This window comes from Aedes albopictus, chromosome 3 (assembly GCF_035046485.1).
Source record: "Aedes albopictus strain Foshan chromosome 3, AalbF5, whole genome shotgun sequence".
Classification (NCBI taxonomy): domain Eukaryota; kingdom Metazoa; phylum Arthropoda; class Insecta; order Diptera; family Culicidae; genus Aedes; species Aedes albopictus.
In genome coordinates this window covers 314,406,334-314,423,039 of record NC_085138.1, presented here as the reverse complement: position 1 = coordinate 314,423,039, position 16,706 = coordinate 314,406,334, and the positions used below count along the sequence as shown (strand labels likewise).

General features: G+C 39.2%; 2 protein-coding genes across 2 annotated transcripts in view; both read right to left on the bottom strand.

Moving 5' to 3' along the window:
* Positions 1-16,706, bottom strand: part of LOC109433075 (uncharacterized) — a 336,164-nt gene that overhangs the window by 38,717 nt on the left and 280,741 nt on the right. The gene's annotated exons all lie outside the window — the stretch shown is intronic.
* LOC109425809 (solute carrier family 12 member 4) overlaps positions 1-16,706 on the bottom strand; it is an 836,994-nt gene that overhangs the window by 751,495 nt on the left and 68,793 nt on the right. The window contains exon 2 of the mRNA XM_062842513.1: positions 2,109-3,255. Coding sequence (XP_062698497.1) covers positions 2,109-2,175 — 67 coding nt within the window. The 5' untranslated portion in view covers positions 2,176-3,255. The remainder of the gene's footprint in view (positions 1-2,108; positions 3,256-16,706) is intronic.

Here is a 16,706-nt window from a genome sequence, read left to right as displayed (position 1 = left end):
GATTTTTTAGAAAAAAAAGCAGCAAGAAATTTTAAATAATTACCTGATAAAAAAAAAGAAATTCCTTGATTTGTTTTGAGAAAATAAAAAAAAAACTCACTGACAGTTTTTTAAACGAAAACGATTAGGATAATTTATCCTACATCTTTTTAAGTTTAATCCCAGATAAACTTGTACTGGACATAACAATAAGATGACCTGAAAGAGTATCATCTGAATATTTTTCATTCAAAATACTTTCAATGGGCATTGTAAAATATTTTAATGAATTCGAAGAAAACTCTCAGATTTCTAGACATTCCCCAGTAAGAATATCTTGAAAGTTTCAAAAATAAGCTTCCACTAGAAATTCGAAAGCATGTTGATTTGGCTTTGCACATAAAAAACCTGAAATAGCTTTTTTTAACATAAAATAGTAGATAAATTTCCAGGTAACATCATGAAATATATTCAAAATAATCTAGTGAAATCTGATTTTTTTTAGAATACCTAAGAACATAACACACTATCAATCTTAGATACTGTAAATATTGAAATCTTAATAACATTCGAGAAAACAATAGCATCATTCTGTTTCCTTCTAACCTTAGGCCTTTTCGGCGCCCCTCTGAGGCTGGCGCCCTTGGCGGGGGCCAACTTGACCAACCGCACGCTACAGCTCTGTCTGGACCTGTTAGGGGAAAACATGCAGAACTTCGTTCAGTTTCGGGTTGTTTGCGAAACTTTCCCGTACTCGGCCATCACAGGTAAGTCAGTTTAACATCGTGATTAGTTAGAAAGTCATCGCGATTTAACAGCTTGCTTCGTAAGAACTGTGTGGTGTCAAGTGAACGGTACCGGTTGTTAATCCAAAAGTTAAAGGTTCAACACAGGGGGCGATGTGAGTTGATTTTTTGTTTCCACAAAATAAAGTCGCATATTACGATTGAGTACGTCGCAATGTAGCACACATCGCTAATCACAGAACATATCGTTTCACTCATACCCAAGTAACACACTTGTCATCGAAGAGTCACGGCGGTGCAGGTTTTTGTTGCGCAGAAGTAAATGTGACTTACTTCTAGCAAGTAAGTGTTTATTTGTTAGAAGTAAGTCACAGTGACTTGGGTATAACGTTATTTTTGTTTCGTCAATGCACGTATATCGCCTCCACTTTTGCACGTATAAGGCATATTTACTGCATTTTATGCGATTAAACTTTTACGGTTAGTTGCACGTAGAACATGGTCGTAAACTTCGTTCTACGCGTGAATTGGTTGTCTGCGTTTTCAAATTTACCTAAATTCAAACACTAGGGGCTCCATTAGGGTTTTCGGGAACTTAAGTTTAAGTGATGTCCCCGAGTGTCTGTGAAGGGTTTGAGAGTGGATATAAAGCGTTTCAAAAAAGCTTCCAAACGTCTCAAGGATGATTTCTGGTTTTCAAGGCATTCCAAGGGATTTCAGTGCATTTCAGGTGAGCTGCAGTGAGTTTCCAGTTACCAAAGGAGAACTATTCTTTAATTGAAACTAAATGGAAATTTTTAGATCTCAAGATATCGAGTTAAGGTGAAACATCAAGAAATTCCTTTACAATTTTGCATACAAACTTTAGAGGCACAAATCTGGAGGACGAAGCGTCGAACCAAGCCGCACTTGATTATTCTAGCTTTGTCACTTGCAAAAAGAGGCAGATTTTCCAAATCGAGCGCATTTGTTTACGATTTTATAAGATTGGTGCTCTTGAAAACGTGAGTAGGGGTCCAAGTCGGCCATTGTGGCCATTGTATTTTCAGAAGTTTCTCCTTAAATGATGTTCTGTTTAATTCAAGATAAGTCAAGCCTATAGGAAACACTGAAGCTGACCTTTCAGTTGAAATTGAAATATGCATCTGCCGTAGGATTCAAACACATACATAGTTGGAACTTAAGGGAACAGTGTTCATCTCAATTTTCTTTTACTTACATACATTTTACTAAAACGTCCAGGTTTATCGTCAAAAATCATTAGAAAACGACATTAGAATCCTCGTTTCACGTTTCACATACGAGAGAGGTAACAAAATCGATACAATTAGTCTCTCTGGCTAATAATAACCCATCACGCGACATCTAATCCCAGCCACTTACCTTCCGTATCGTAGACGTCCATCTCAATCGACTGCGAGTGGCACTGGTAGTGACGTGTGGACGCCATGGTGAAAAATCTCCGCTTGGCTTTTGCTAGCAGTGGCGATGAAACGGTTGGCACCGAGGTAATACTATCTCCCTGAGCTGCTTGAGTCACTGACGACGATGATGAGGATGGTTCAGGGCTTTCTCCACCACCGTACCGCCGCTGAAGCAAGGAATGAAGGTGGAGATGATGACGCGGCTGCTGCTGCTGCTGCTGTTGGTTGGGGTGATGATGATGAGAGGATTGATGGTCCCGGCGGCCAAGGTGTGCCGCCGTAGAACTGTGGCGTTCAAGCTCGTGGTCCTCCTCTTCCTCTTGGCGGCGGGACAGCTGGAACAGTAGCAGAAATAGAAGCAGCACGAAGAGCACAAACGGCGATAGCGGCAACAATACTGGGCCCTTGTACTACCTCTGGTTTAACTGGATTCAAGTTTCACGTTCCGTTTGTACGAAGGTGGGAATTGCCACTATAATTGCCAAGCTCGATGAACCACTTTCCACGGTATACGAGATTGAAATGCGAAACTGTATTCTTCAATTATTATCAATTCTCTCACTGGTAGCACGATTTCCTTCGTTTTAACTGCTTATTTCACACTATCCTCGGATGTCCATTGCAGGTAGCCACGATAACTTGTATTCCTAGATATAGCACTGATTTTTTCAATTTTCTCGAACCCTCAACCTTGACTTTTCCGCATACACATACCCCACCTTATAGACTTTAAACTTTCTTCTTGGGTTCTTCCTTTGTGCTGCAAACAGAAGATAACTTCCGCCGCTTTTTTTCACTATTCTTCACCGACCGACGGAAAATAACTTTCAATTCCAATAGAAACTGCTGCTTGTCGGTTTGTGCTGAGATTTCCCCCACTGACTGACTGGATTGGCCGTTAGGTCGTTAGACTTCAATTCTTGCTCCAGAACTCATACATTCCCCACTCTGCAGGTGGTGGACATCGTTTTTCATAGATTTTTTTTTACTGTTTCTGCTTTTGCACTGTGTATCACTTTTGCTATCCCCAACTTTAGAGCACGGTTTTGTTGATGTCACACAATTGAAAACCACATTCGGTGAACTATTTGCCCCAGGTTGGTTGGCTGCAACAGAAAAGTTAAAGTTGCAGGTTTTGTTCAGTCAGACCTCCCGCTGCTGTTGCCTGCAGGGTAGATTAGCCAGAATTTGAAGAGAAATAGTTTTCGGATCGTGAGTTTTTGTCGAGAGTTTTTTCGACGATTGGTTTTCATCTACTCTGCAATGTGCACGGGGTTGCTTACACTGCACAACTGGATACCGTAGTGTTTTTGTGGAGATTGATTTTGAGGTAATTCGGTGTTTGTGGAAAACTGAGACGCATGTTTGGTAATCAGCAGCAACAGATCCATCTAAGCTTTTGCATTTCTTAATGTTCAATGAATGTGTAATTGTTATCTTGAATGATAACTATAGGTGAAATCGGTATAAGAATAACAATACTCTGCACTACATATACATTTTTTTTCGATGGTAACATTGATATAACATTGATAATCAATAATAATAATAATGATAGAAATTGTAATGAAAGAGAACTTCGGAATGATCCCTGTGGCCGGAGGTATTGCAGTGGGTCTTGTCGAAGACAGTATCCTTCTAACTTTCTAACATCTACATACATGAACTCCCGATGAATTGCTACAAAATTTCCGTTTAGACTTCTAGAGGAATTCCCGGTGTAACTCGAAAAGGAATTTGCGATGAAACCGTTATAGGATTCATCGGTTTGATTCCTAAAGAGTTTCTCTGTGAATCACCTAGAAAAAATCGTGGCGAAACTCCTGGAGAAGTTCCTGGTGATACTTCGAGCGGAACTTCCGACGAAACTTCCACAGGAATTCTCCGTAGAACTTGCGTAGAAATTGCGGTGAAACTTCTGGTGGAACTTCTAGTGAAATTCTTTGTGAAACTAATACAGAAATTACTGATGAAGCTTCTAAAGGAATTTCCAATGGAATTGCCAGGAGATATTCTGGTACTACTACTAGAAAACTTTCTGGAGGAACTTGAATCCCCAGTGGAACTCCTGTGGCAATTTCCTGCAGAACAACTACTTGGAACTAGTTGGAATTTGTAGAGAAATTACCGGTCGAACTCGTTGAGAAATTCTTAGTGAAATCCAAACAAAAAAAAAAACCCTGGTAAAACTCCCAAACGAATTTCCGATGGAATCCCAAGTAGATTTTGCAGTGGAGTTCATAGAAGAGTAATCGGTAGAACTTGTTGATAAATTATTTTTGGATCTTCTAGGGAGGAATTTCTGATAAAACTAGACTCCTAAAGAAAAATCAATCAAATTTCAGAGAATTTCCTTCTCCCCTACAGAAATTCCGACAAGGATTAACTACGAACTCATCCATGAACTCATCTCTTTGTAGGATTAGTGGAAGTTTCAAGATCTAAGATGAAAGGATTGTGCCAAAAGATCTTATAGTAGATGGTACATGACGGAACAAAATTCTCGTTTGCTTCAGATAATGGAACGCTTCGACTTTGAAGAAAATATTACCAAGCGGTCGTCGAGCAATCCGGAACGCATTGAATTGAATCACAAAATTGTTTTGTATTCCACCGAGTTTTCTTCATTTTATTGAAAAATTCAATAAAATATTCGTGAGCTCCCATAACATGTTTACCAATAAGAATCACAAAAGTTTGCAAAGATTTTGCGAGAAAAAGCTGTAAGAAAATTATGGAAGATTTTCTTTTGTAAATTTAATTACGAAAAAAATTCAGAAGGACTCTTACGAAAAAAAAAATCAGAAGGACTCTCGAAGAAATTCCCAAAGAAATTGGCATAGGAATCCCTAAATATGTTGCCAAATTCTTCAACTTGTTCAAACATTCAACAAAATATCCCATAACATGTTTACCGGAAGTGTTCCAGAAGTTCTCTAAGATATTGCCTAACTACACAACTAGAAGCTCATTAAATAGTTTTACACCCGCTTAATAATCTTTTTCCTAATATTCTTCGATTTTTTTTTTATTTTAGGGAAGTTGATTTCTGACAGAACTTAAACTTCGGGATCAAAGTTTGTGTTAAATCTACAACAACGGAAGATCTGCAAGGACCATTGCAAGATACTCTGGACAATTTGTCTGCTTGGGCTGTAAATCTGGGTATCGACTTCTCTTCGGAGAAAACTGAGTTAGTTGTCTTTTCTAGGAAGCGTGGTCCAGCCGATCTAGAGCTTCAATTTTTGGGTAAGGAACTCACTCAAGCTCTTTCGCATATGTATCTAGGGGTCTGGTTCGACTCTAAAGGCACCTGGGGAAAGCACATTAATTATCTGTATCAGAAGTGCCAACAACGAATTAACTTCATGCGTACACTTACCGGAACATGGTAAGGAGCCCACCCGGAAGATCTGATAAAGCTTTATCGTACAACGATTCGGTCGGTTCACGAATACGGTAGCTTTTGCTTTCAGTCCGCCGCGAAAACACACATCCTGAAGCTATAGCGTATCCAGTATCGTTGTCTTCGCGTTAGGCTGCATGAACTCGACGCACGCAATCCGAAGGAGGTTTGGATTGTGAAAAGATTCATGTGCGACTGTGGAATCGAGTTCAGTTCTAGTCCTGCTGGCGACGGAGATAGTCGAGTGACTCCGTAGCTTGAAGGAATAGAAGCGCCCGTCTAGCGAATTGGGAGTCGTGAGTTCGAGTCTCACCGGAGTACGTGGATTTCTTTTCACAATTCAAATCTCAATTTGTTCATCGAGCACATGTTCTGTTGTGCACAAGGATGTCAAAGCATTTTCAACAGTGTAATTTCCCACATGTCTTGGTCAGCCAAAGCAGAATCAAGAAATTGACATTTCAAAGTCCTTCCTCAGTATATGTCGCAGAATTAGCGGCCATACACTACGCATTAGAGCGAATCACCTCTCTTCCCTCTGATCAATATTTCATTTTCACGGATACCCTCAGTTCAATTGAGGCTATTCGCTCAATGAGGCCGGTAAAGCACTCCACGTATTTCCTAAGCGAAATACGATCATTTTTGAGTGCTCTTCTATCGAATTAAGCATATAACATCACCCTGGTTTGGGTCCCTTCGCATTGCTCGATCCCGGGCGATGAGAAAGCGGACTCACTCGCCAAGGTGGGCGCTATGGAAGGCAATATTTATGATCGTCATATCGTCTTCAATGATTTTTTTTTTCGATTGCTCGTCAGCATGCCTTGGTCAGTTGGCAACAAAAATGGGATGCAGGAGAGTGGCAGGTGGTTACATTAAATTCCCCCACAGATATCGAAGACGGCGTGATTCAAGGGGTTGAATATGGATCGAGATTTTATCAAAATAATGTGTCGACTTATGTCCAATCACTACTCTCTGGGCTCGCAATTTATATCGCAAAGGGCTCACAGATAGCAATCGTTGTAGCTGTGGTTTATGCTATCAAGATATCAACCTTGTTGTGTGGGAATGCCCCGAATACGGTGCCAGATCCGATTTATGTACATCCCTCAGGCCCGCGGGAAACCAGAAAAGGAAGATATTGGAGATGTGTTGGGTAAACTTGATCTTGAGTATATGAAGTTTGTGTACCACTTCATGAAGAAAGCTGAAGTCTTCGTTTGATATCCACGCGTTGTTGTTCCACTTGTCCACCTCGTATCCCTTCGAAAATCGTCTGTATGTATCGTTACAGGTTGTTTGTCCACTCTACGTTTGACCAGCAGCAGTACGCCACACCATGATGTTACGTGTCAACGAAAAGCCCCATCACCTTATCCTTTCCTCAAATATTTTTGTTCCTCCTAACCTCGACCGCGAGTTTTTCGGTTCCCCAAAACTAACATAGTTTATAAAACAAGAAATTGTAAAAAGTTTTAATTGAATTCGGCTCCGTTATGCCTGTTGGCGCATGGGCCTTAAATAAATGATTGAGTAAAAAATAAATCTTCAACAATTATACTTTGTATCACCAATTTGGAGACGTTGTGATCTAACGATGATAGTTTCAGCAAGCACTTTCTAGATTTCCCGGGTGAAGTTCCTAAAGTAATAAAAAAAATATTGCATTATGAAGGAGGAGAACATTGTATTGAGATATCCCAATACCTTTTCGCAACAAACACTAAGTTATCAAAAAAAAAAAATGCTTAACATTCAAAGTTGATTCAGCCGTCTCAAGGTCACCAACCCATCCGTAATCCATCCGCCATCCTTGTTGTGCCCCAGCGTTTACAAAAAACCAATGCACTCACTTCCCGCAGGGAATCTACCTACAAATGTAAATTTTATGTAAATCAACTTTGGTATAGCTTTTTCCACCGCGACGACGACGACTAAGACGGAGGTGACAGCGACAGGATATGAACCCAAGCATGAAAGTCCCATATCTACCTACCAAGAAGCACATCAGGAAGGATGCAACTCGGGAGAATAATGCACGAAACGTGTTTCCGCGCCAAGTGTTTCCGTTAAAGATGCATTGCAATCTTTGCATTCCGGCACTTTGCTCGTCGGAGGAGGAAGAAAGTTGCTTCTCCCGTCTCGAAACGCTGAAAATGCAAATCTACGCTGTTGTTTTTCTGCTTTCCCAGGGAGGAGGGTGGATACGAGTTTTCCAGATGTTTTTCGTTCCAATCGCATAGTTGATAGAGCTGGGTGTTGGTGAGATTGGGGAGAGCGGAACATTCTACAACTTTACCCATCAACCAGAGCTAATCGATGCTTTCACTGCTGAGAGCAGGCCAAAAAAACGCAAAGACTCTGGTGTCACTGCTCTCTGGAAACGAGAAAGTCGTTAGCGTGCTTCCAACCATCGAAACGCGCCAAAGTCGCAGACAACGCTGACTGTCATCTGGCAGGATATTAGATTTCTTTGTTTTGGCAGGGAAAAACTGAAGGTAGGTTAAACGTGCCAGGGTGTGTTGGGACATAAATTCCATTCAACTTTAAGCAGGGATTCCCAACCAAAAAACACAACCGTCTTAATTTAATATAGTTTTATAATTTTACCAAAGAGCATTTTAAGCTCAACGTACGATCCCTTTCCAGTTCAAATGAAATTTAGCTCATTGACGAGTGTCTATCTAATTTTTTATTTTTTTTTCATGTTATTCGTTTTGCAATATTATTCACCAAACTTAAAATAGCTTATAAGAAACCTAATTTTCTTCTTAAAAAAATATAACTCGAAAACGGTTGCTTGGATGGAAATGATGTCTTCGAAGATGTTTGAGGATATTTGAAGGACTTTTAGAAAAAACAAACCCTGAGTGTAATATTAATCGCAGATTGAAGATGTCGTATACTTTCAATTTTCAAAAACCTTACCCTCCTATAGTTTTTATAATTGTTCTGTAGAAAGGTGACTTCCGGCTTCAAAATTTGTCAAATGGTCCGGGATGATCAAATTATTCTAACTGGTTTTTCTCGGGTTTTCATTTTTCGTCGAATTTTGAAACAAGGAAACAGTTTTTGGAAGTTTTTATACCGAGAGGAAATTCAAGCTTCAAGGAAAAAAAAACTTTATTTGTTTTTTTTTTACATCCAGCCATGATTTAGTTACAGAAAATGGCTAAAAAAAACAAAAAAATAAGATAAAAAACCACCTTGCTAAATGTTATTTGAGACGGTCTGAAAATTCACATATCTGAGAAGTAATTGATCCGTTTTAATGAAAACTGTAAAACAGTAAAAACAAATCTGAATTAACATTTCCCAAGGACCCACATATTTTTCTTAATTGTTCTGCAAATTCGCTGTAACTTAAGTATGTTTGAACGTAGGAAAAAATATAGCTAGTTTTTATAATTAAAACCTGTGCGTAGAGCCTATTGAAAAATAAAAAAAAACAATCTAAAATTGTTCTGTTTTGCTTGTTTTGAAAAAGAGAAAAACAATTAAAGAAAAAAAAATAGTTTGAAACATTTGAAGCTGAAAGTCGGCTTTCTTCACAAAAATAATAAATAAACGAGGCGTAGCGCGATGAATATTACTCTCAGTCTAAAAGTTTTTCAAATATCCAACGCCTTCGAAGACAACAGACCGTTTTTGAGTGATAGATTCTTGGAGAATGAAAACTTTAGTGCATTTTTTTTCATACGCCTTTTTCAGAAGTTAGGCATGGAAAAATAGCGAAGTGTTGATTTACGGCATGAACAAAATCTAACTCGATTTGAAAAATATGGAGTAAATTTGTTCGTGTTTTGGGCTGGTAATGTCCCTGAAGAGAGCCAGAACAAAACTAAATCTTACAAGCTCCTGGAAGCTTAATATGAGTGAATAAATAAATAAAAAAAAACATTGCATTTCCTTCATAATTCTCATGCATGATGAATTATGAAATTAAACATCTCAGGAACCCCTGGCGCAATTCCCGAAAGAAAAAAATGAAAAGTTTTTAGATGAACTCCTGAGGAAATCCATTGAGGAATTCCTGCAGGATTATCTAGTGAAACAAACAGATAATTGTAGATGTAGATATAAAAATGTACGAATAGAAACTCCAGAGAAACATGTTTGGAAAGCATTGTGAAAGAATTCCTGGAAGAATCCGATGATAAATTTTCAAATACGTTATTGAAAGAAATCTTGAAAAAATTTCGAAAAAATAAATCTCTGCAGAATTTATTAAAAAAAATCATGTTTGATTTTTTGCGGAAATTTCATAAGGAATGCTTGCTTGAATCATTGAAAGAAAAAAATGATACAAGAGAATAATCGAATGTTTTGGCAGAATTTTCTGGAGGTATTCTTTCGGGAATTTTTATTGGAACCCAAGAGAAATCCCTGAAAAAAATCCTGAAAGAGAACCTGGAGGAGGTCATAGTGGTTTACCTGTATGATTTTTTTTATTAGAGAGACTTTACCTCTGAGGCTTCGTCTCTGACCTGTATGAATTCCTATAAGAATTCTTGAAAGAATTTCCGAAGAGACTGCTTAAGTAAGTAATTTAAAACAAAAATCCTTGAAAAAATCTCTGGAATAGGTTCTGGAAAAGAAAATTGAGTTAAACACTAACTCCACTAACACTAACTTTGTTTGTATCCTATAAAAGATGCGTATCTCGACTTTGACCCTGTCTTCAGTGTCTCGTACTCGACTCAACTTTAATCAAAGGATGCAAAGAAATAATTGGAATTACAAGGAAAAGTATTAAACTCGAATTTTTGATGATTTACAGGTACTATTACAAGTTTTATTTTTTGTGTTAAATGTTGTATTTTAACTTGTAAATATTTCTCTAGTATTAATGCACATTTATAGGGCTCTGGCAGAATGGAGGCCCACAATCCTATTTCGAATGCCAACATTCAGGCCATTTCGGTTCGAGATTAAGTACTAGAGATGTAAACCTTTCTCTGGCACAGACTTCAAGTTATAGAACTCTTGTGATGAAGCCCGAATCGAGATGCCCCCTTAGGATTAGAAATTCCTAGACAAAACTCAAGCTATGGAAGCAACTAATGCTGCGAACAAAAGGCAAACTGACAAAGAAAATGCGATCACAGGATTGACTGATGGACTAGCAAAAAAAATAATGAAACCTCGCCATCCTGTCTTCGACAAATGTTATCCACTGGATAGCAGGGCAAAATTTATGTTCTGTGTTATACATGTCCACTTGTGATGTCCTATTTTATTACGCATTTATAAGGTTTCACTACAATATGTTATATTTTAATATGCATTTGTAGTGCTTCAACACATTTCAAAATAGTACTCCACTTATACGCCGTCATCATCTAAAGAAATTCTTGGATAAATTTCTGTAGGAAACTCTGCAGAAAATTCTGAAAAAAGGAACGAATCTTTGGAGAAATTTGTACGGAACGCATCCTTTGGAAAACTTCATCAAAATGTTCCCAAATAATAACTTGTGGCTTCGTGGTCATGCGGCTAAGGTCACCAAGGCTTTAGTCGCATCGTGCTAAGGAGCGCGGGTTCGATTCTCGCCGCAGCTGTGAGGAAAAGTTTTCGGCTGTGCTACTGGGCGTTGCATGCTAGTCCGTTGTCTAGTGTCGTGCTTCCTTCAAAGAGCAAATAGCTCACTGGAAGCATTGAACGTGTCCGTGTCTTTTAACAAGAACTTTCAGAAATTTCTGAAAGAGTCCATGAAAGGTTTTATAAAAGAATTTGAAGAATGATCTCTGATTTTTTTCTGAAAATGTTTGGTAGAAATTCATGCAAGATTTTAAAGAATCCTTAAAGAATTTCTGTAGAAATCCCAGGAAGAACCTATGAAGAATCTATGAAGAAATTTTAGAGGAGTATCTTGAGAAATTCTAAATATCTTATTTTAAGAAGGAATCCTTGGGGAACTGCTGAGGAAGTCCATTAAAGGTTTTCTAGAGAAATACTTGAAAAATTTCTGGATGGAAATCTAGAGGTATTTCAGAAGGGCACTCTAAAACATTCTAATAATATTTTTACCAAGAATCCATGATTTCTCAAAGGAATCCGTAGAAGCTTTCAGAAAGCGATCTTTAGAAGACTTTCTATAAGTATCCTATTTATGGAAGATTGATTTTATGATAGAATATCTGAAGAATTTGCGTAAGGAATCTCTGGAAAAACTTTCAAAAGAAACTTTGGAGAAATTTCTAACGGATTTTATGAAAAATAAAAAAAAAGATTTTGTGGAAGAATTTCTGTAGGAATAACAAAAAGGAGCCTCTTGAACAATCACTTAGTTTTCTCAGAGAATCTCTAAAAGAATTTCTGAATAAAAAAAAACTTCAAAGAAAAAATATCTGATAAACTTTTTAGAAAAAATTAGAAGCAATCCTTGGATTTTTTCAAATAAATCCCTAGTAAATTTCTAACAATTTCTTAAGAAATTGTGAGTATCTGGAGGAATCACTAGATGAATTTCTGAAAAATCCATGGAAAATTTATGAGGAAGTCCATGAAATGTTTTCTTTAGAAATACTAAACACATATTTGGAAGAATCTGTAGAGGTATTTCAGAAGAGAACACTGGAGAAATATGCAATACATGCAAGATTTGCTGTATTTTTTAAGGAATCTGTAGAAAATTTTCAGAACGCAATCTCTAGAAGACTTTCCATAGGTACGCCGTCTATGAAAGATTTTTTTAAAATTATTTTTGTTATGTATTACTTTTTTATAGAGATTTTCAGTCCTAGCCTGATTCACCACTTATAATTTTCAAATAAGTTCTTGGCGAAATTTCTGGAGAAATCCCTAGAGGAATATCTTAAGTAATTCCCAAAAGATTTTGCACACTTAGATAAAATCACCAACTTCGGTAATATTTTAACAAAATCTCTACCGTTAAGTTTTGTTTACCGAAAAAATCGGTAAGCTGGCAACATTGACCGAACTTCGTTAAAGTTTGACAGATAAAAGATAACATTTTATTGAAATTTTGTAATTTTTACAGAATTCCGGTAAAATCTATTACCGAACGTTCAGCAGTTGAGATTTCTGTAAAAAAATACCGAACGTGAATGGTTGAAATAATCTCTGGAGAATTTTCTTAAGGAATTCTAAGAAGAACTTCCAAGCAAAAATTTTGAAAGGAATTCGTGGACGTTTTTTTTTAAAGAATCTATCGCGGAATTACCATATAATTACTAAATAGGTTTTCTCAAAGAATCGTTAGATAATTATTTGGAGAAATTTCTTCAGAAATTTATGGAGGATTTTTTAACAAAATTCCTTGATAAAGTTCTGATGTAACCTATGGAACATTTTCTAGAAGAATTCCTCGACAATAAATGTAAAAGAATCCCTGGAGAAAACATTGCAAGATTTTTTGATAATTTTCCAGGAGGAATTTCTAAAGGAATCCATAGAAGATTTTGTGTTGTAATCTGCCGTGAATCGCATATTTGTCCCATTTGCATAGGAAATCCAGCAAAGATGGGACTGATATGCGATTCACGGTAGTAATGGTTTGAGAAATTATCAAACTGATTTCTCCAGAAACTTCTGGCAAACTTCCTAAAAGTCTTTCTGAACAAAAATCCTGTAGGGTCTTCTGAATTTCTAAAGAAAGTTGAGGCATTCCGTGCCATATTTTCTTTTAGATCGTTTTTAGATTTTTTTGAAAGAATTTCTTGAAGAATTTCTGAAGCAAACTCTGGAAAAAAAATCTGATTAAATTCAGCGAGAAATTGTTAAAGCAATCCATGCTAGATTTTCTAGTATTTATTCTTTAAAAAAATCGAGAGAAATCGGGCCTCAATGTACGTTTCCGACCTGTACCCAGCTTAAGCAATTATCTGGGTGGAAATAGAATAAAATGGACATTGCTTATTAGCGTTATTCCGGTTCTGAGCTCAGCTTTTATAAAAGGATGTGCCAACTCTCGAGGAATAACTCGCTGAAGCTTTTTGTGAAGGGGGAAGCCGCACTATGAGCTGCATGGCTAAGCACCCGCTGGCCCGCTGCAGGCAATAAGCGCGCGGTAGAAGACGATAGACCACGGGTTCCCAACCGGTGGTCCGCGCCCCCCTGGGGGGCCGTGAAGCCAGTCCAAGGGGGCCGCGATGTTATTTTGTATAACGCCACCCCTAAAAGCCAGAGTTTTAGGAACAAATTTTCAGTATAAAACGCATTGAGAAGAAAAAATTTTCGGCTGCGCCGCTATTTTTCGGCTATGACTCAAATTAAATGTATATGACATCATTGTTTACGAAATGTGAGTGTCGAATAAAAAAAAAAGTAGCATTGACCGTCGAAAACTCCTCCCACATTAAATTCCTGGCTACGAAACTCGGTTTCATCCATTCAATTCATTTTTTTTTTTCTAAAAAAAAATCATTGGGCCCCAGATGTTTCGACAATTTTTAAAGGGGGTCGCCACCTCAAAAAGGTTGGGAACCCCTGCGATAGACCTTCCAAGGAGAAGGCGATCCTACGGCTAGTGCGGTCCCAAAACCAGAACGATGTTACTAAGTTCATCGATTCACCTGCGAAAAGGCCCGACAGGCACTCAGATCGCCGCTGTTAAACTCCCAGAAGCGGATGACAACAAGGCGGCCGCAATCGAGGGCTTTCAAAGGTCAACGAGGAGTCCCTACGTTGGCCGACCAATTATTGATCATGGTGGATTGGTGACCTGGGTATCCGCTTGACCAACACTGGGCTTCGTTCGAATGTATGTCAGCCTGAACGTGGATGTCGAAAATTAAGACGACAAAAATACCTGCAGTAAGAACAGTTTAGAGTTGCGATCTTTTGGAGTTCGGGTCTAAATCTTAACTCATACTGGAGAGTTGACGATGGGTACACGCGTAGAACGATCTGATGATTTGGAACAGAATCGAATGCAGCGGGAGATGGGCACAGTCGAGGGTCATCGATAGCCATTGCGAATGCCTGACCTCGCAATCGACAAGCCGACATTTGTGGAGCCCAACGAGGGAACCACCAACCTAGTCGGAGCCCACACAAGCCAGCTCGACACCGAAATGTCAAGACGATCCCTACCCATGAAACACGGCCATAAGCTTCCGTTCCGTATGCACAGCAAAAAAAATCTTGTGATATTACATCATTTTCGCTGCACATCAGCCGCGCCATAAAAGTGATGTACATATTACAATCCTTCCACGCAACAAATTAGCCGCCGCAGCTTGACAGAGGGTCTAGCAATCGCTATAGAGCCGAATCGATAGATGAATTATTTATAGGTAAAATATGACCATGGATTCGTATATTGCTCCGTTGATTGTGAAGCATATCCTTTACCTCTCGGCCATTTCACCGAGTTGGAATGAGCATGATAAATATGATACTGCTTTTAAGTATCTGCTGAAACGGGTTAATCGACGATTTCTGTTTCCAACCTGGGTGTACATGGTAAGTGCGATAATTGGTGGAAAACGATGTAATCGGCAGAAATAACATCCAAAAATAGATACATCGCCAGAAGTTACGCGCCTGGATATTACAAAATTATTTGCTGTGTGGCCAAACCGCCCAAAGCCAGGCTGCGTCGATGACTTCGGTCTTGCGAAGTCGCTCGGGGTTAACAAGGCACCGGGCCCAGATGGTTCTTCGATAGAAACCATTGAGACGACCGTCGAGGCTCGACAGTCGACATGTTAAGAATGGCTATGCAGATGTGCTCGGCCAAATGCGAATTTTCGGTGAGGTGAAAGATTGGGTCTACTTACCATCCACGGGACATCAGGTGGCTACCCGTTGACGTGGAGACCCATCTGTACTGAACCCCGCCGGAAAACTTTTAAAGCACATTATTCTGTTAAGGCTGACGGTCTATACGAATAGGTCTGATGGCTCTGGACTCTTGGATAACCAGTCTTGCTTCCGGAAAGGACGATTAACGGCGGCTGTCAGGTTAGTGACCAAAATGGCCGAGATAGCGCTTCCAAAGATTGTAGAGGAAATCCACTACTATTTACTCAAAGTTGTAATCCTGGACGTGAAGAACGCATTCAACACTGACAGTTGGACAGCTATAGAAAGCGCCATATATCACCTAGGAGTCCCGGAAAGCCTAGAACAGGGTACTTCTTTGCGTGCAACGAATGCCGGTCATGATGGACGGCTGCACGAAAAACTCACTTTTCCGCACACTTTTATTCTCCGAGAAAGGCATACGTTTTGAACAACGTCTTTAATATTCCATGCGAAAGGAATACAGAAATTTTGTTCCTTGTTTCGAAGGCAAATTGAGAACCCCTATCAGTCGTTATCACCAACGAAGCGCAAACTAAGTTCGGTTTAAAAATAACAACGAATGCCATTTTCCTGACCTTCCCTCTGATCCTCTGATGGTATGGTGCGGTGTGAGGACGATTTTCGCCATTTCCTTGCAGTATCGTTATAATCTAGGTTACTGCTGTGCCGTCGTCGTCGTCGTAATCGATGGATTAAGGTCTGCATGGCCCATATACCTATTACAGTTCGGGGAGAAAAAGTGGGGGTGTTAGCATTGCCTTAGCCTTCCCAAGTCGAAGGCTGGAAAGCGGGACAAGGTGATATCAATTTTCAATACTAATTGACTTATTTAATTATTCAGGGTTCCGTGGCCTGTTCGCGAGTGAACCTATCTACCGAGGAACAGCAGCGGAAGGGCGCTCGTTTTCACAACCAGGCTTGTGTCAGCTCTAGCGTTTTGCTAATGTTTGTGGCTTCTGTAAGGGCTGCGTCGTCTTTGCTGTTTGCATGCCCTTTCTACTACAGTGATAGGAACGTGTCTGCGGTTAACCTTGTGTTACTACGTGACATTAACAAATTGGAGCTGAAAATTCCGACAGGCGTGGATAATGTGCCCTTTCACCAGCCGGCGCGGCGGCAGCCTTCCCAGGAATTTAAATTTATTTCGTTACACAGAAGACAGAATTAATCAAACTGCACAAATCAACGCGGCGCGCTGGTGGCACACGACAGACGTACCTCGACTTTCCCATTCAGAAACATGAAATTGCTTTCAGTTTAGCACGTCATAATTGCATCAACTCGGCATGCAGTCCCTTCTGTTCCAACATCAGGCATCACCAGCTAGCATCACGCGGCGGTGTACGGGTAATTCAGCATGGAAAGTGGAAT